The 21,233-nt window shown below is 41.8% G+C and overlaps 1 protein-coding gene across 7 annotated transcripts in view; it reads left to right on the forward strand.

Annotated features, from left to right (window-relative positions):
- The window catches only part of LOC115194063 (serum response factor), a 52,441-nt gene that overhangs the window by 23,328 nt on the left and 7,880 nt on the right, over nucleotides 1–21,233 (forward strand). For all 7 annotated transcript variants that reach the window (XM_029753387.1, XM_029753383.1, XM_029753386.1 and 4 more), the window contains exon 3: nucleotides 16,783–17,020. In XM_029753387.1, the coding sequence (XP_029609247.1) occupies nucleotides 16,783–17,020 (238 nt within the window). The remainder of the gene's footprint in view (nucleotides 1–16,782; nucleotides 17,021–21,233) is intronic.

Below are 21,233 nucleotides of genomic sequence, written 5' to 3' on the forward strand. Positions count from 1 at the left end.
TGAGAATCTGTGGTATGACTTATAGATTGCTGTACACCTGCTGAACCCATCCAACTTGAAGGAGGTGGAGCAGTTTTGCCTTGAAGAATGGGCACAAATCCCAGTGGCTAGATGTGCTAAGCTTATAGAGACATACCCCAAGAGACTTGCAGCTGTAATTGCTGCAAAAGGTGACTCTACAAAGTATTGACTTTGGAGGGGTGAATAGTTATGCACGCTCAAGTTTTCAGTTTTTTTGTGTTATTTCTTGTTTCACAATAAAATATATTTTGTATCTTCAAAGTGGTAGGTATGTTGTGTAAATCAATTTTAATTCCAGGTTGTAAGACAACAAAATAGGAAAAATGCCAAGGGGGGTGAATACTTTTGCAAGCCACTGTACCTAGTCAGTTGTACAACTGTATGCATTCAACTGAATCAGAGCGGTGTGGGGGGCTGCCTTTCTTGACATCCATGTCTTCGGCGCCCGGGGAACAGTGGGTTAACTGCCTTGCTCAGGGGCAGAACAACAGATTTTTACCTTGTCAGCTCGGGGATTCGATCCAGCAACCTTTCGGTTACTGACCCAGCGCTCTAACCACTAGTTTAGTTGGCTTTCCAACAGACACCGGGAGACAAATTCACCTTTCAGCAGGACAATAACCTAAAACACAAGGCCAAATATACACTGGAGTTGCTTACCAAGATGAGATTTGAATGTTCCTAAGTGGCCTAGTTACAGTTTTGACCTAAGTCACCTTGAAAATCTATGGCAAGACTTGAAAGTGGCTGTCTAGCAATGATCAACAACCAACTTGACAGAGCTTGAAGAATTTAAATAATAATATGCAAATATTGTACAATCCATGTGTGCAAAGCTCTTAGACTTACCCAGAAACACTCACAACTGTAATCGCTGCCAAAGGTGATTGTAGCGTGTATTGACTCAAGGGTGTGAATACTTATGTAAATGAGATTTCTGTATTTTATTTTCCATAAATGTGCTTAAGTTTCTACAAACATGTTTTCACTTTGTCATTATGGGGTCGGTGGGAATTGTTTAAAAAAATATATTTAAACCCTTTTGAATTCTGACTGTAACACAACAAAATGTGGAATAAGTCAAGGGGTATGAATACTCTCTGAAGTCATTGTACGTGTACCATTACACCCCTAGTGACTAGGGTTTGGTTTCAATGATGGACTCTTTTGACAACTTCAATAAGAAAAGGTGGGTCCTCTTCAGACCGACAATTCTCCCAACAAATCATGAGGCCAAAGTTTGCAAGCAAATCCTGTGCAGTGGTTTTAGTAAAGGTAGTTGATGCAAACTGGCCACTTGCAGAATGTACTCAGTAAAAATAACCTCTGTGATCTCCATCTTGTCTACTATTTAGTATTTTACTCAAGCGGATAAGGTAGTGACGTAGGCAGTAATGTAGTTCCTCTATGTCAAACTGACGTTCTATTATGTCGGACATGAGAAAATTGTGGGAGGCAACCCGGGTGTCTAGAGAGACCATAAGAAAACAGACGAGGGATTACCAGAACACCAATAAGAGATCCTCATTTTTGTTTTCCGTTGCAAAACAAAGCCAGAACAAACTGGCTTTGGAACAGAAACAGAATCACATCTGCATGTTCTGCTCATCAGTTTACCTGTACTGTAGTGCTGGCCTGTTCCCAAGTGTTTACAACAACAACAAAAATAACACATCTCTAGCTTAAACTGACAGATTTTGATGGGGTGCGTCAATAAAAAGATAAAGCACCAGAGGGCTACTACTAGATGCTCCATCAAATCCCCCCAGAATATTCCAGCCAAGCACAGCAGAGGAGAACTAGACTCGTTCATCAGATACACATTAAGTTATGGAAACTCAGTTTACCGGTATGTGTAAACCTCTGAGTGTTTATTAAACTCGAGGTGACCTCTTTTGGCTTGTTGCTCGCGGTTTGGTTTGATTGTCTACTAAATCATCTTTAATTGGCTCAAACAGCCTGGTTAATTATCTTGTGGCAGGAAGCAGAGGTGTAAAGACGGACCAAAGTAGTGGAACACGAAACCAGTCAACAGGATGGATTATAGGTTATCTTCTCTCTACCTCGCTGAACCTCGGCACAGAAAAGTCTCCAAACCCCTGCCTATAAACCTGTAGATCAAGGCAGGTCTGGGTTGTATTACGCAGAAGCATAACGCCTGTTGTGGTTGGTTGTAATATTTCAGGGGTGATTTCTCCAATAGACACAGGTCATGTCCACTGTATCAGTGAAAGAATGTTTTTTCATGATACTGTTCTGAAAAAGTAGTAGGCTTTGTAATGTGGAGAGAGATTGCAATGTTCTAAAGCCATTTTGGACAGCTTATTTATAGTTAGATGTGCTTCATTACCCCATGGAACACCTTGCTGCTGTTGCTCATACAGTCACATGCTAGCGGCCAGGATTTCCACGCTGTAGACTTTGATTTAAGTTCACTTATTTGAAGAGGAACACATCCATCCCTATGTGATAATTTCATGTTTTCACCAGCCAGTTATAGATACGTGCTGTCTACTTTGAGAATGGTGATCGACCTTTGGGTTGTTAAGTCACTCTAATGCCCGCTTCATTCATTGATACAAGTGTTATTCTGCTTCCATGTACATATATGGTATGGTTTCCCTGCCTGCTCTCTTGGCTGAGGCCCCTCACATTCCTTATAAGCTGCTGCTGTCTTTGGAGTCCTGCAATTGTTTTTTCTCATTTTAGTGATGTGGTGGGTTGTACATTTAAGTGGGGGTGGAGGGGGTTGTAGATGGAATGAAAAGATTTGGCTGTTATCAATGATCTGTCCTCTTAGATGCCATTTTTCCTTGATTAAGGTTGGTTGGTGATGACTTTGGGAACTTGGTACTTGGAGGGAGGGAGGGAGAGTGCGAGACTTGAGTATGGTTTGTCATTATAAAGTCCATGCAACTTTAATACATGTGGGGATCAACACTCGTATAGTTTGACCCCGGTAGATGGTTATTGTAGCCATGATGAACTCTTCGTTTTCAAAATTGCTGCTTTATGCTTCCCTGAAGTCTCTGGATACCATTTGTCTTGAACAGTATGTCATACATACTGTAGAAACTAGTCTAAACAATTCACCTTTTGGTCTGGTTGGTGTAGGGGGAGATGAGGGGAGGGCCATGTGCAAGGCTAGGTGAAGCAGAAGAGTTGGGTCAGCAGCAGCCATGTGACATTTGGAAACCTGTAGCCTAATGATGTATGTACTACTGTACATCAGGATTCTTTCTGACCCCTCACTTTCAATAGGTCTTCTCTGCATCTCTATCACATCTGGATCCTTTAGCTTTTTTTGTATTTCTCTGTTCCCGTCTGTTAGTGGGATGAAGTAAGTTACCCAAGACACTGAGAAAACAAGACGCTGATCTAAGGCAAGTGTTGTGTTTTTCTCCATAACAGTTACAGAGCCTTCAGAAAGTATTCATACCCCTTGACTTATTCCGCATTTTGTTGTTGCAGCCTGAATTCAAAATTGATTAAAGATTTTTTTCTCTCCCATCTACACACAATACACCATAATGACAGTGAAACGTTTTTTTTTAGAAATGTTTGCACATTTATTGAAAATGAAATAAAGAAATGTCTAATTTACAATACTTTGTAGAAGCACCTTTGGCGGCAATTACAGCTTTGTCATCTTGGGTATGTCTAACAGTTTTGCACATCTGGATTTGGGGATTTTCTCCCATTCTACCATGCAGATTTTCTCAAGCTATGTTAAGTTAGATAGGGAGTGGCGGTGAACAGCAATCTTCAAGTCTTTTCACAGATTTAATGGGATTTAAGTTTTGGCTTTGATTGGGCCACTCAAGGACTTTCACATTCTTATTGTGAAACCATTCCAGTGTTGCTTTGGCTCTATGCTTTGGGTCATTGTCCTGTTCTGTTGGAATGTAAATCTTCACCCCAGTCTAAGGTCGTTTGCACTCTGAACCAGGATTGCACTCTGAACTAGGATCTCATTAAGAATTTGCCTGTATTTGGCTCCTTTCATTGTTCCCTCTATCCTTACCAATCTCCCTGTCCCTGAGAGACGAGTCAGGATCAAGGGAAAGATGAACGGAGCAAAGTACAGAGAGATCCTTGATGAAAACCTGCTCAAGACCTCAGACTGGGGCGAAGGTTCACCTTCCAACCGGACAACGACACTCGGCACACAGCCAAGACAACGCAGGAGTGGCTTCGGGACAAGTTTCTGAATGTACTTGAGAGGCCCAGCCGGAGCCCAGACTTGAACCCGATCGAACATCTCTGGAGAGACCTGAAAATAGCTGTGCAGCGACACTCCCCATCCAACCTGGCAGAGCTTGAGAGGATCTGCAGAGAAGAATGGGAAAAACTCCCCAAATACAGATGAGCCAAGCTTGTAGCGTCATACCCAAGGAGAGTTGAGGCTGTAATCGCTGCCAAAGGTGCTTCAAGAAAGTATTGAGTAAAGGGTCTGAATATTTATGTAAATGTGATATTATTGGTATTTTGTGCTGAAATGTCTAAAAATGTGTTTTTGCTTTGCCATTATGGGGTATTGTGTGTAGATTGATGAGTGAATGATTATTTTTTTATTCCATTTCAGAATAATTGAGTAAAAGTAAAGTCACCCAGTAATATACTACTTGAGTAAAAGTCTAAAAGTAATTGGTTTAAAGTGTACTTACTTAAGTATCAAAAGTATAAGTATAAATAATTTTAAATGTCTTATATTAAGCAAACCAGACGACACGATATTCTTGTTTTTTTTGTTAATTTATGGTCACAGTTCAACACTCAGACATAATTTACAAATGAATAATTTGTGTTTAGTGAGTCTGCCAGATCAGAGCAGTAGGGATGACCAGGGATGCTCTCTTGATAAGTGCGTGAATTAGACAATTTTCCTGTCCTGCTAAGCATTCAAAATGTAACGAGTACTTTTGGGTGTCAGGGAAAATATAAGGAGTAAAAACTACGTAATTTTCTTTAAGAATGTAGTGGAATAAAAGTAAAAGTTGTCAAAAACATAAATAGTGAGGTACAGATACCCAAAAAAACAACTTAAGTAGTACTTAAGTAAAAATACTTTTAAGTACTTTACACCACTGAGTTTATTGAATTGAATGGCGCCGGACAAGATGGCTGACGTTTTACGTGCTCCTAACCAACTGTTATTTTGCTAGTTTTTTTGTGTTTTAACTTATTTTTTAACTTTATTTTGTACATAAGAGACGGTAGCAGCAACATTATGACCGAAAATAACTTCTGGACATCAGAACATCAATTACTCACCACGAACTGGTAGAAGCTTTTTCCTTTAAAGAGTCTGAGTCTGACGTGAAGGATATAATGCTTTCCCGGGAACAGGCCCAAATCTCTGTAATTTGCGTGAAGAGAAGACGGAGAAAAAGGGGGCAGAGGTTGGGCTGCCTTCTGGGAATTTATAGGCGAGTGAGTAAACCCCCACTGCCATCCGTTCTATTGGCCAACGTGCAATCATTAGAAAATAAAATCGATGACCTACGAGCAAGATTAAACTACCAACGGGACATTAAACTGTTTCACCGAGTCGTGGCTGAACGTGACATGAACAACATACAGCTGGCGGGTTTTACACTGTATCGGCAGGATAGAACAGCAGCCTCTGGTAAGACGAGGATTGTCAGTCTATATTTTTGTAAACAACCGCTGGTGCACAGTATCTAAGGAAGTCTCAAGGTTTTGCTCACCTGAGGTAGAGTATCTCATGATAAGCTGTAGACCACACTATCTACCTAGAGAGTTTTCATCTGTATTTTTTGTAGCTGTCTTACATACCACCACAGACCGATGCTGGCACTAAGGCCGCACTCAATGAGCTGTATACCGCCATAAGCAAACAAGAAACCGCTCATCCAGAGGCGGCGCTCCTAGTGGCCGGGGACTTTAACCTGTTTGGGATACGGGGCAGTATTTTCACGGCCGGATAAAAAAACTTCCTGCCATCCAGGACCTCTATACCACGCGGTGTCAGAGGAAGACTCCAACCACCCTAGTCATAGACTGTTCTCTCTGCTACCACATGGCAAGCGGTACCAGAGCGCCAAGTCTAGGTCCAAGAGGCTTTCTAAACAGCTTCTACCCCCAAGCCATAAGACTCCTGAACATCTCATCAAATGGCTATCCAAACTATTTGCATTGCCCCCCCCCCCCTTACACTGCTGCAACTCTCTGTTATTATCTATGCATAGTCACGTTAATAACTCTACCTAAATGTACATTACCTCTATGACCTCGACTTACCGGTGCCCCCGCACATTGTCTCTGTACCGGTACCCCCTGTATATAGCCTCGCTACTGTTATTTTACTGCTGCTCTTTAATTATGTTACTTAATTTCTTAATCTTTTAATTTTTTATCCATTGTTGGTTAGGGCTTGCAAGTAAGCATTTCACTGTAAGGTCTACACCTGTTGTATTCGTTGCATGTGACAAATACAATTTTATTTGATCTATAATGGTCTCATTCCAATCATTCAAACCTTAATTTTCCCTTTTTAGTCCTCATTCTTCATAGTAATCCATCATCGCTGTTGTATTATTCCAGTAAACTGTAAACTGCTGTTGGGCAATTCCATGGATAATAGTGACACTGAGACTGATTTTTCTCATTAAAATGTATGTCAAACTAAATCCAATGATTGCACAGTTAAACAAACCAAACAACCCTATGCACAATTACTTTTAACAATTTCCACAATAAATTTGACAAAAACACATTTACTTGAAGAACAGTGCAGATGCAAAGTTTGCTGACTGACTGCACCAGCAGCACAAACCGTCCTTCTGTTACCAAACTTTGCATCTGCACTGTTCTTCAAGTAAATGTGTTTCTGTCAAATTTTCTGCAGAAATTGTCAAAAGTAGGCCTCGGTTTGTTTAACTTTGCCATTATTGTTTTTTGTTTGACATAAATTTTAAAGGGAAAAATTGACTCAGTATCACTCTAACTGTGGAATTGCGCTGTAGGCTGATGTAGTTTTCTTTTCCTGCTCTCCTCCCACTGTATTGTCTCTCTGGACACAATGTGAGCTTTGGAGGGCTGCAGCAGGGCAGAGGGCTGAATTACCCTGTGACAAGTGAGTGTCATTGAGATAATGGAAAGTTAATTTACTCAGATATGCAGTCTTATCACAAGGTTACTCCTAAATAGGGTGTCTGGTGAATTGGAGAGGGGAGACAGAAACAGAGTGAGAGAGAGTGTGACACATTTTAGTGGGAGTGTGGGGGGTGAGAGCAATGTGTCGCTCTGCCAGAGGGGGAGGGTAGGGCTGCTACGTTATGTCATCCCCTTTATTTTACAGCGAGCAAGTGGACAGGTCAGCTGCCATTGGCTGCACCTCCTCCACTTGGGCTGCCTTGCCTTTTTTAGCAGTCCCAAATAGAGCCATGAATTCCATGTGGCTGGCAGGGTGCCAGAGCGAAAGATTGGGAGCCAGCAAATGGGAGATTATGAGGGTGACAGACAGTGACCAGTGTGGTTTGCTAGCTACAATGGGCACTCAGAGCAGGGTCTGAACTAGTGGTGGGCTGCCAGTTGTCACCTTCAATTGGGATTTATTTAACCTCCCATGACGATGTTTAAAAAAATAAAATAAAAAAAGGATTTTGTTTTTTACATATTTGGACACATGGATATTTGAGCTAAATTCCAACCACATTCATTGATAAAGGTAACCTAATTTAACAAATCTCACAAACAAATGTAACTTTAAATATGTTATGCAATTAAAATAAACAAAAATGCAATTTCCTTATGCGGAAAAAGTTGGTAGACCCCCTACCTTTACCATATCATAAAACGGCTCAAATTAGAATCAGGTGTACCATAGCAGGTGCAAATGATTAGAGAGCAACTTGGGGAGGGTCCAGCCTTCCATAAAGATTAGAAACTTGGTCTGGTTTGGTCTTAACCATATGGGTGTGTGGTAACACATCATGCCAAGATCAAAAGACCTATCCGAGGCCCTCAGAAGAAAGATTATTGATGACCATGAGTCTAGGAAGCCATTCAAAGTATTCCACTGTCCAACAGGTCATCTACAAATTGAGAAAATTCCAGACCACTGGCAATCTAGAGCTGTCCAAAATTCAGCCATAGAGCTGACCAAAAGATGTCATAGAAGTCTTAAAGAACCCCAGGGTAACATCAAGGGATCTACATGCCTCTCTTGCCACAATCAATGTTGAGGTGCATGAGTCAACCGTCAGAAGGAGACTGCACAAACTTGGCCTACATGAGAAGTCAGGAAGGAAGAAGCTTCTGCTCTCAAAAAATAATATCAAGACACAACTGATGTTTGCCAGACAACACCTGGGTAAAGACCGAAACTACTGGACAGATGAGTCAAAGGTGGAGTTGTTTAGCCGCAATGCCAGATGCCATGTTTGGCAAAAACAAAACACTGCCTTTGAACAGAAGAACGTCATACCAACCGTAAAGCATGGAGGCGGTGGCATTATGATTTGGGGCTGCTTTGTTGCCTCAGGGCATGGCCAACTTGCCATCGAGTCAACCATGAATTCAATATAGTACCAGAGAATTCTTGAGGAAAAGGTGAGGCCATCTGTCAAAAAGATCAAGCTGAACTGAACAATATGCTGTGGGGTGACTTGAAGCGGGCCGTGCATGCGAGAAGGCCCTCAAACATGACACAATTGAAGCAGTACTGTAAATAATGGGCAATTCCTCTGAGGTGATATGAGACTGATAGACAGTTACAAGAAACGGCTACATAGTTATTTCAGCCAAAGTTTTTTTTCTTCCGCACTATGGAATTGCATTTCTGTAGATTTTTGATGAATAAATGATTGAAAGTATAACCTTTTTAGTGTCATTTTGTTAAATTAGGTTACCTTTATCTGTCAATAGTGTTGAAGTGAAGATTACATATCCACCTGTGCAAATATGCACCAACATCTTTTTCCAGGGAGTGTATGTACTTTTTAACATGACTGTATGTTAAGGACAGATGTTTTCTTCTGTATCACCAGACTGAAGGAGTAACTTGAAAGCACTGTGGTTACCTACATTTTATACAATGCTAGCCTGGCTTGCAGCCTCAGAGCATACTGCTTTGGGGAGAGACTAATCAAGGCTGCAGGCTTCCTCCGGGCAGAAATCTGACATAACGTAAAAATCAATGTCAGATTTGATTGATATTTAGTTGAGAAACTTGGTATAATGTATTTTTTCCCCAGTTGGTCTGAACCAAAAGTCAACGCAGTTATTACAGTTCAATCAACTTGGGGTGAGGAATTCAGAGAGGCAGAGGGAGACAGTCAAACAAACAGGTTTGAGGAACAATGATAAGTGGGCCATAGAGATAGCGTGGCTGGACTGACAGAGTATTACTGCCAGGTAACTGAAGGCAATATCTGACTTCTATTGGTCCAGTGCCCCATTTTCTGTAGGAGCTCCCGCTCAAACAAAGTACAGTGGAAAAGGTGATTGCATCATATTGATAAGCGTCTTACATGGCTTACCATGTTTTACAACATGGTGGGCTGTCCTATAGTAAATCATGTGCCGTCTACTGAAGCAGGCATTTTAAATACTTTTTTTCCTTTTAGAGTTTTTTTAATATTGTGACAAATCAACTACTTCTATTTGAAGTATTTTCAAATCATTTACTATAAATACTAGGCTATTTTAAACTATTTTCAAATAGCCTACATGTTTACAAATACATTTAAATTACCCCTAGGGCCAAACAAACTTGGGTTCAAATGTATGGAGTTTTTAAATATTTGTATTTGAAAATACACATCTGTGTATTTGAGTATTTTCAAATGCATGCCAATACTTTCCAAATACATTTCAATATGCATCTACTTGTATTTTCAAATAAATTGTCCAAATACTTACTTCGAAATGTATGTGAAAGTAATTGAAATACCTAATATAGTTTTTTAATCAAGCTGCCCCATGCTTCAGAAAAAGGGGATGGACTCCTGCAAGATGGGCCATTCTGATTCGGACAAGGCTTAATTACTACTGCTGCTGCTGAAGCACAATGTGTTTGGATTTCAGAAGAATGCAGTCTTCTTTTCTTACCGCCACTGTCAGACTAAAGGGCTGTGACATGACGTCTGTTCAGGCTGTGGCCTGTGGCCTCCTGTCCTGTTGTCCCAGCTGGTGTGGAAAGGGTTAACTCTCCTCTAGGGGTGCTAAGGTTTCCTGCCTTCCCACCAGCTGTCTACTGCCCCCTCAACTGTTTATACACCCACCCTCGTCCTCTTCCTGTCTCCTGCCCCAACCACGGCCCACATGGCCCTCCCTCCAGAATATCTCAGACATTCCTCACGCCCTCACTCTCACTCCCTGGTCTGGCCGGCTAACAACTGGTACTCACTGCGCATAACCCTGCCACTCTCTTTTTAATCCCAGGCTAACGCAGTATACAGTGAGGGGAAAAAAGTATTTGATCCCCTGCTGATTTTGTACGTTTGCCCACTGACAAAGAAATTATCAGTCTATAATTTTAATGGTAGGTTTATTTGAACAGTGAGAGGCAGAATAACAACAAAAAAATCTAGAAAACTCATGTCAAAAATGTTATAAATTGATTTGCATTTTAATGAGGGAAATAAGTATTTGACCCCCTCTCAATCAGAAAGATTTCTGGCTCCCAGGTGTCTTTTATACAGGTAACGAGCTGAGATCAGGAGCACACTCTTAAAGGGAGTGCTCCTAATCTCAGTTTGTTACCTGTATAAAAGATACCTGTCCACAGAAACAATCAATCAATCAGATTCCAAACTCTCCACCATGGCCAAGACCAAAGAGCTCTCCAAGGATGTCAGGGACAAGATTGTAGACCTACACAAGGCTGGAATGGGCTACAAGACCATCGCCAAGCAGCTTGGTGAGAAGGTGACAACAGTTGGTACGATTATTCGCAAATGGAAGAAACACAAAAAAACTGTCAATCTCCCTCGGCCTGGGGCTCCATGCAAGATCTCACCTTGTGGAGTTGCAATGATCATGAGAACGGTGAGGAATCAGCCCAGAACTACACGGGAGGATCTTGTCAATGATCTCAAGGCAGCTGGGACCGTAGTCACCAAGAAAACAATTGGTAACACACTACGCCGTGAAGGACTGAAATCCTGCAGCGCCCGCAAGGTCCCCCTGCTCAAGAAAGCACATGTACATGGCCGTCTGAAGTTTGCCAATGAACATCTGAATGATTCAGAGGACAACTGGGTGAAAGTATTGTGGTCAGATGAGACCAAAATGGAGCTCTTTGGCATCAACTCAACTCGCTGTGTTTGGAGGAGGAGGAATGATATTCTGCTAAGGGGACAGGACAACTTCACCGCATCAAAGGGACGATGGACGGGGCCATGTACCGTCAAATCTTGGGTGAGAACCTCCTTCCCTCAGCCAGGGCATTGAAAATGGGCCGTGGATGGGTATTCCAGCATGACAATGACCCAAAACACACGGCCAAGGCAACAAAGGAGTGGCTCAAGAAGAAGCACATTAAGGTCCTGGAGTGGCCTAGCCAGTCTCCAGACCTTAATCCCATAGAAAATCTGTGGAGGGAGCTGAAGGTTCGAGTTGCCAAACGTCAGCCTCGAAACCTTAATGACTTGGAGAAGATCTGCAAAGAGGAGTGGGACAAAATCCCTCCTGAGATGTGTGCAAACCTGGTGGCCAACTACAAGAAATGTCTGACCTCTGTGATGCCAAAAAGGGTTTTGCCACAAGTACTAAGTCATATTTTGCAGAGGTGGTCAATACTTATTTCCCTCTTTAAAAAGCAAATCATTTTATAACATTTTTGACATGCGTTTTTTTCTGGATTTTTTTTTGTTGTTATTCTGTCTCTCACTGTTCAAATAAACCTACCATTAAAATTATAGACTGATCATTTCTTTGTCAGTGGGCAAACGTACAAAATCAGCAGGGGATCAAATACTTTTTTCACTCACTGTATTAGTTATTCAAAGCTTTTGATTAGCTCGAGAAGCTGCACAACACAATTCCCCCCCCCCCCCCCCCCCCCCCCCCCCCCCTCCCCCCCCCCCCCCCCCCCCCCCCCCCCCCCCCCCCCCCCCCCCCCCCCCCCCCCCCCCCCCCCCCCCCCCCCCCCCCCCCCCCCCCCCCCCCCCCCCCCCCCCCCCCCCCCCCCCCCCCCCCCCCCCCCCCCCCCCCCCCCCCCCCCCCCACCCCCCCTTATGCTGTTTAACTAGAGAGGGAAAGAACCTTGGACTAGTAGAGCTCTCTCTCTTTCTCTGTGGATTAGACTTGTGGTTTGGACACTGCTCTGCTTTGCATTTAATTGAGTTTATGTAGCTCCCTTCTGCTGGCAACCAGGAATACTAATTTGTCTTGTCTCTGATAAGAAAATTATACGTCTGCTGGTAGCCACTACTCCTACAGTGCATTCGGAAAGTATTCAGACCCCTTGACCTTTTCCACATTTTGTTACGTTGCAACCTTATAAGAAAATTGATTAAATAGTTTTTTCCCCCCTCATCAATCTATACACAATACCCCATAATGTCAAAGCAAAAACAGGGGTTTAGACATTTTCAAAATGTATGTGTGTGTGTGCTTGCGTGTCCGCATGTGTGTTTCGCCCACATGCAGATGTGTGTGAGAGTGAAGGGCCTTATCGGTAAAGCCTCTGTAGTCCATGGGGCATCTAGTACCTCTAATCCACTCAATCAGTCACATATAAAAACCAACAGGGGTCTTACTCAGGTTTGCCTTTGGCTGCTTCAGCACTGGTCTGCACTGTTCACTCACTCACTCACTATTAGGCCTACTCTGTAATTAATAGATTGAGTTGGGACTCATATTTCTTCTGCGTTCAGCATGCAGTTTGCGCTGTCTTCCCTGTGTTTTGGTAGTCTGAGTACCAGTCTCTTTAGCTAACAGTCCACTGGTGTAGTTTACGGCAATACAGTTATCTTATTATTGATATCTACATAGCGCATTGATGTGAATCACACTACTGCTCTCTCATTTAGCCTATTTGTGCCTTACGGATTGTGGTTGTTGTGGATGGTTGTTCACAAATCTAGAGGTGTATTTGAACCCAATAATGCTTGAATTCAAGAAGTTTAAATTGCCTAGCAATCATTGTTTTTGAAACCAGTGGACAGCCAGTGAAAATGCGCTCTTGCAACAGCTGTAAAGTGCCGATCCCAGCCCATGGAATAAAAGTGGGGCTTTTATCGTTCAATCTAATTCATGGGGATAAAAACAATAATCCATGGGCCTAATGGACACATGCTCAAACCTTGAATGAGTAGGTGTCAACTTTTTTTTTATTTGTAGATGGGCAAAAACAAAGAAAGAATACATTGAATATCTCTTTGAGCATGGTGAAGTTATTAATTACAGTTTGGATGGTGTATCAATACACCCAGTCACTACAAAGTGACAGGCGTCCTTCCTAACTCATTTGCCAGAGAGGAAGGCAACCACTTAGGGATTTCACCATGAGGCCAACTTTAAAACAGTTAGAGTTTAATGGCTGTAATAGGAGAAAACTGAGAATGGATCAACAACATTGTAGTTACTCCCGTGTGGCTCAGTTGGTAGAGCATGGTGTTTGCAACGCCAGGGTTGTGGGTTCGATTCCCACGGGGGACCAGTATGGGGGAAAAATTGTTTATGAAATGTATGCATTCACTACTGTAAGTCACTCTGGATAAGAGTGTCTGCTAAATGACTAAAATGTAAAATGTAAATGTAACAATATTAACCTAATTGAAGGAAGCCTGTATAGAATAAAAATATTCCAAAACAATCCTGTTTGCTACAAGGCACTAAAGTAATATTACGAAAAATGTGGCAAAGTAATTCACTTTTTGTCCTGAATACAGTGTTATGTTTGGGGCAAATCCAATGCAACGCATTACTGAGTACTACTCTACATATTTTCAAGCATACAGTGCATTCGGAAAGTGTTCAGACCACTTGACTTTCAACATTTTGTTACTTTACAGCCTTTTTCTAAAATGGATTAAATTCATTTTTTTCCCTCATCAATCTACACACAACATCCCATTATGACAAAGTGAAAACAGATTTTTTGAAAATTTCTAAAATGTCTCAAATCAAAAACACAGAAATACCTAATTTACATGAGTATTCAGAACCATTGCTATGAGACTCGAAATTGAGCTCAGATGCATCCTTTTTCCATTGATCATCCTTGAGACGTTTCTACAACTTGGAGTCCATTCACTTGATTGGACACAATTTGGAAAGGCACACACCTGTCTATAGGGTTCCACAGTTGACAGTGCATGTCAGAGCAAAAACCAAGCCATGAGGTTGAAGGAATTGTCCGTAGAGCTCCGAGACAACAGGATTGTGTTGAGGCACAGATCTGGGGAAGGGTACCAAAACATTGAGGCAGCATTTAACGTCCCCAAGAACACAGTGGCCTTTATCATTCTTAAATGGAAGAAGTTTCGAACCACCAAGATTCTTCCTAGAGCTGGCTGCCCGTCCAAACTGATCAATCGGGTGAGAAAGGCCTTGGTCAGGGAGGCGACCAAGAACCCGATGGTCACTCAGACAGAGCTCCAGAGTTCCTCTGTGGAGATGGGAGAACCTTCCAGAAGGACAACCATATGTGCAGCACTCTACCAATCATGCCTTTTATGGTAGAGTGGTCAGACGGTAGCCACTCCTCAGTAAAAGGAACATGACAGCCCGCTTGGAGTTTTCCAAAAGGCACCTAAAAGACTGAAACAAAGCTTGAACTCTTAGGCCTGAATGCAAAGCGTCACGTCTGAATGAAACCTGGCACCATCACTACGGTGAAGCATGGTGGTGGCAGCATTATGCTGTGGGGATATTTTTCAGCAGCAGGGACTGGGAGACGAGTCAGGATCGAGGGAAAGATGAACGGAGAAAAGTACAGAGATCCTTGATGAAAACCTGCTCCAGTGCGCTCCTACGGTGCCTACTTTCTGAAGGCCATTTTTTAAATGTATTAAATAGTTTTTCTTCTCTCATCAATCGATACACAATACCCCATAATGACAAAGCAAAAACAGATTTTTTGATTTTTTTGCAAATGTATTACAAATAAAAACTGAAATATCACATTTACTTAAGTATTCAGACCCTTTACTCAGTACTTTGTTGAATCACCTTTGGCAGCGATTACAGCCTCGAGTCTTCTTGGGTATGGCTACAACCATGGCACACCTGTATTTTGGGAGTTCCCCTCTCTGCATATCCTCTCGAGCCCTGTCAGGTTGGATGAGGAGCATTGCTGCACAGCTTTTTTCAGGCCACTCCAGAGATGTTCTATTGGGTTCAGGTCTGGGCTCTGGCTGGGCCACTCAAGGACATTCAGAGACTTGTCCCGAAGCCAATCCTGAGTCATCTTTGCTGTGTGCTTAGGGTTGTTGTCCTGTTGGAAGGTGAACCTTCGCCCCAGTCTGAGGTCCTGAGCACTTTGGAACAGGTTTTCATCAAGGATCTCTCTGTACTTTGCTCCTTTCATCTTTCCCTCGATCCTAACTAGTCTCCCAGTCCCTGCAGCTGAAACATCCCCACAGCATGATGCTGCCACCACCATGCTTCACCGTAGGGATAGTGCCAGGTTTCCTCCAAACGTGACACTTGGCATTCAGGCCAAAAAGTACAATCTTGGTTTTGTCAGACCAGAGAATCTTGTTTCTCATGGTCTGAGTCCTTTAGGTGCCTTTTGGCAAACTCCAAGCGGGCTGTCGTGCCTTTTACTGAGAAGTGGCTTCCGTCTGGCCACTCTACCATAAAGGCCTGATTTGGTGGAGTGCTGCAGAGATGGTTGTCCTTCTGGAAGGTGCTCCCATCTCCACAGAGGAACCCTAGAGCTCTGTCAGAGTGACCATTGGGTTAGTCACCTCCTTGACCAAGGCCCTTCTCACCCGATTTATCAATTTGGATGGAAGGCCAGCTCTAGGAAGAGTCTTGGTGTTTCCAAAGTTCTTCCATTTAAGAATGATGGAGGCCACTGTGTTCTTGGGGACCTTCTCCAGATCTGTTCCTCGACACAATCCTGTCTCGCAGCTCCACGGACAATTCCTTCAACCTCATGGCTTGGTTTTTGCTCTGACATGCACTGTCAACTTTGGTTCCTTATATAGACAGGTGTGTGCCTTTCCAAATCATGTCCCAAACAATTAAATTTACCACAGGTTTACTCCAATCAAGTTGTAGAAACATCAAGGATGATCAATGGAAACAGGATGCACCTGAGCTCAATTTTGAGTCTCATAGGAAAGAGTTTGAATACTTATATAAATAAGGTATTTCTGTATTACATTTTTTATACATTTGCAAACATTTCAGAAAACCTGTTTTCGCTTTGTCATAATGGGGTATTGTGTATAGATTGAGGGGGGGAAATGATTTAATCCATTTTAGAACAAGGCTGTAACGTAGAAAAATGGAAGGGGTCTGAAATACCTTCTGAATGCACTGTATATGTATATGGAGGAAACTAGCTACCTGCTGAGAGTAAACCAATGGTAATTGCTTGGTTATGAACGTCCTCTACCCCACGGGCTCTAGTGAATGGCGCTGCCTTGGGGTAAGGTTTGTGGAATAAAATATTCATGTGACTCACTCAACATATGATTTGTTAGTCAGTAAGTTGTTTTTAGTCCAGTGGATAAGAGCCCCAAAATCCCCCAAAATAATAAAATCTGTCTGAATGCATGAATCTTGCTATTTTGACAGCCACACTCATAATGCATATTGTTCGTCCTTCCCCAGGACCAACTAAAGCCTGTGTTTACAGTGGCCAACCTCCCGGGCACCACCAGTACCCACGCACCTACGGCCCCCACCACATCCACCACCATGCAGGTTAGCAGCGGGACCTCCTTCCCCATCACCAACTACCTGGCACCTATCTCCGCTAGCAGCAACGTCAATGGCACAGTCCTCAAGACCACCGGTGCCTCCGGAGGGCAGGTCATGCAGCTGCCCAGCGGCTTTACCTTCATGTCAGGTACCTACAGCAGGAGAGACACTGGCCTTTATGCTATGCTATACTTTACTATAATATAATTAAGCAATAAGGCCTGAGTGGGTGTGGCATATTGGCAATTATAAACTGGGTGGTTCGAGCCCTGAATGCTGATTGGCTGACAGCTGTGGTATATCAGACCGTATACCACGGGTATGACAAAACATTTATTTTTACTGCTCTAATTACCTTGGTAACCAGTTTATAATAGCAATAAGGAACCTCGGGGGTTTGGCCGATATACCATGACTAAGGGCTGTGTCCAGGAACTCTGCAATGCGTTGTGCGTAAGCACAGCCCTTAGCCGTGGTATATTGGCCATATACCACACCCCCTCGTGCCTTATTGCTTAATTATACCACGGCTAAGGGCTGTTCTTAGCCACAACGTAAAGCGGGATACCTTATCTCCCCAACAATGGTATATGCATTGGTTGAAGCTCAATGTTAACCTCTCTGGGAAATGTGGGACGCTAGGCTTTACGGCGAAAGCATAGCATTAGATTATGTTAGGACAGCACCTAGACAAGAAAAACCACACCATTTTCCAAGCAAACACAGAAATACAGCTAAAATGAATCACTAACCTTTGATCTTCTTCAGATGGCACTCATAGGACTTCATGTTACACAATACATGTATGTTTTGCTCGATAAAGTTCATATTTATATCCAAAAACCCCATTTAACATTGGCGTGTAATGTTCAGAAATGTTTTTCCTCCAAAACTACCGATGAATGAGCACATCAATTTACAGAAATACTCATCATAAGCTTTGATAAAAGATACAAGTGTTATGCACAGAATTATAGATAAACTTCTTAATGCAACCGCTGTGTCAGATTTCAAAAAAGCTTTACGGCGAAAGCACACTTTGCAATAATCTGAGTACAGCGCTCAGACAGTACAGACAAGCCATACAGATACCCGCCATGTTGTGGAGTCAACAAAAGTCAGAAATAGCATTATACATATTCACTTACCTTTGATCTTCATCGGAATGCACTCCCAGAAATCCCAGTTCCACAATAAATGTTCAATAAAGTTCATCTTTATGTCCAAATACCTCCATTTTGTTCACGCGTTTAGTCCAGCATTCCAAATTCACTAAGTGCGCGAGTTTAGTCCAGACGAAAAGTCAAAATAGTTACAGTTCGTAGAAACATGTCAAACGATGTATAGAATCAATCTTTAGGATGTTTTTATCATAAATCTTCGATAATATTCCAACCAGACAATTCCTTTGTCTTTAGAATTGAAAGGAAAGGCAGCTCGCTCTCACGGCCATGTGCATGATTGAGCTCATGCCAATTTTCCAGACACCTGACTGAATCAGCTCTTATTCTCTCCCCATTCACAGTAGAAGCCTGAAACAATGTTCTAAAGACTGTTGACATCTAGTGGAAGCCTTAGGAAGTGCAATATGACCCCACAGACACTGTATATTGGAGAGGCAATCACTTGAAAAACTACAAACCTCAGATTTCCCACTTCCTGGTTGGATTTTTCTCAGGTTCTTGCCTGCCATATGAGTTCTGTTATACTCACAGACATCATTCAAACAGTCTTAGAAACTTTAGGGTGTTTTCTATCCAAATCTACTATTATTATTGCATATGCATATTCTAGCTTTTGGGCCTGAGTAGCAGGCATTTTACTTTGGGCATGCTTTTCATCCAAGCTACTCAATACTGCCCCCCTTTCCCAAAGAAGTTAAATTCAAATCTCCCTACCATCATATCTAAGCCAATATGACACCAATGTCGAGGAAATGTCCAAAATCGACTTGATTGGAGGTACACAACAAATTCTCTGCCTCTCGTCATGATCCGTCCTGCAATTACTGAGAATCACTAAACCAGATTTTTGACAGGGTCGATAGCATTAGGGTCATCAGATAATTGTTTTGCCCAAACCTAGCTCAAATTCTAGAAGTGGGATTAAAACGAGGCTACAGCATCCATAAGGTGACAATTAGACTTGGATCCATTTTGACTGAATACGTTTGTAGGTTCAACAGTTTTTATTAAATTTATAATTTTTCGCTCTCGTGGACATTTCAGACAAACAATTTGTTACTTTTTTGTAGCATTTCTGACAATGCTAACATATTTTCAGCCAAATCTCAGAGTTCTAAAACCGGGATCAACAACTCAGTTGCTGCACAACAGCCGCAGCTAGCTAGTAGCAGCTATAGCTAGCTACTAGCAGGCAGGTTCTTCATTATATAATCCTTTGTCCTAGCCCTATAATAAATCTATTCATATTTATTGTTTTATCTTAAAAGCAAATCGTTCCGATTCACATCGTCGAACAAGGGCCGCACTATATAAAAGGGAAAGGAAAGGGGGTCTACCTAGTCAGTTGTACAACGGAATGCATTCAACTGAAATGTGTCTTCCGCATTTAACCCAACCCCTCTGAATCAGAGAGGTGCGGGGGCTGCCATAATTGACATCCACGTCTTCAGCGCCCGGGGAACAGTGGGCTAACTGCCTTGCTCAGGTCAGAACGACAGATTTTTACCTTGTCAGCTCGGGGATTCGATCCAGCAACCTTTTGGTTACTGGCACAACGCTCTAACCACTATATATAACAGCTTTTAAGTCATAATATACCCGACCTCTACAATTAGGCCATGTATCATATCAAACTAAAAATACAACCTTGGTATTTCTAATGTGTTATCTTCAAATTAAATAAATACATTCATAAAGAAAAAAGGTAATCTTTACCCATCTTCACCTTCCCCAAAATCTAAACCTGATATTACGTCCATATATTCCAAAGTTCCATACGGCCTAAATAGAAAAAGGCTAAGTTCATCATACCCATTCTGCATTACCATAAATCCAACTTTATTTGAAGTCCACATAGTACATGTTTCCATACTGAATGAATTTTTTTTTTTTTTAAGTTGTTAATGTAAAAATGTTTTGGGTAAAAAACAAATGAATCCATATTTGTTCTGTGTAATGCTGTGCCAATATGTATCGGGACTACTTCAACAACAGGAGGTAGCTATCACTCACAGCCACGTTGTAATCTTCGAGTCCTTGCCACCAAAACGATGTGCCCTTTGAAAATCAATTGTTTCCACTTGTTCGTCCATCATTTTGAGATTATGTTTCATGAACACTTTGACTTTTTCTTCCGTTGACTGATAGTTTTCGTTTTCATCCTCCTTTATTCCCATTATAACAATATAATTTTTCGTACTTCTGCACTTTAGATCAAATAATTCGGCTTTCTTGTTTTATTTTCATACCGTAGTCTCTCTGTAGTGTCTTTTAGGGAGTCCACGGTAGTTTTCAATGTCTTATTTTCCCCTCATATTTCTTCTGTTTTATTACTGTAATCTATTCCTGTTTTTAAGACCTCAACCTCCCCCAGTAGCCCAGGTAATATATCCAGTTTTTTTAACTGCTTGCTCATACTTGTAAGCAATGCTCTATCTTCTGGAGACATTGTTATAAAAACGCCCCCCCTCCGATGTTAAATTTGGAATTTTAGATGGCGGCTTCCCTTCAGTTTCACTCACAGAACTCGAGGAAAGGTCTGCTCTTGTTCGCTTCGATGTATCCATTTCTTTTTCCGAGCATATCAAAATGCTGCTCAATAAATAGTTCAAGATTCTCTATATTATCCAGAATGCTTGTTTCGTAGTTATCAGCTAATCCTCAATTTTTGTGATTAACTAATGGGACAAGTGCCTACTACAACGCTGGCGTGGGTACAGCCTCAGTGTTCACAGTAAACGCTTAGCAGACCTGTTTGGTAACTAGGGTATTTGAAAAGTATTTCAAAATAGTTTAAAATAGTATTTATAGAAAATTATTTGAAAATACTTTAAAATACTTCAAATCGTATTTGTTGATTTGGTTATTATTTAAACATATATATATATATATATATATAATTTGGAGGGAAAAAAAGCTAAAATATTAAAATACGAATACTTGGTTAAGCATGTATTTGAATCCAGATTTGGTCCGTCAACATGATTTCAATTTGAATCATCTTGCCACGACGTCCAGGTGGTTCGTGGCAGTAGCGTGACTTGCGTCTCCACTTAAACAGCTGTTTATATTTTGCCGCGTTTCACATCTCCAGGAAGCCCTTTCAGCTTGGTTATATTTGACATGTATTACAAAGCCCCAGTATCCACGAAGGAAACATTTACATCCAATGGGCTC

The sequence above is a fragment of the Salmo trutta genome, chromosome 5, assembly GCF_901001165.1.
Source record: "Salmo trutta chromosome 5, fSalTru1.1, whole genome shotgun sequence".
NCBI lineage: Eukaryota > Metazoa > Chordata > Actinopteri > Salmoniformes > Salmonidae > Salmo > Salmo trutta.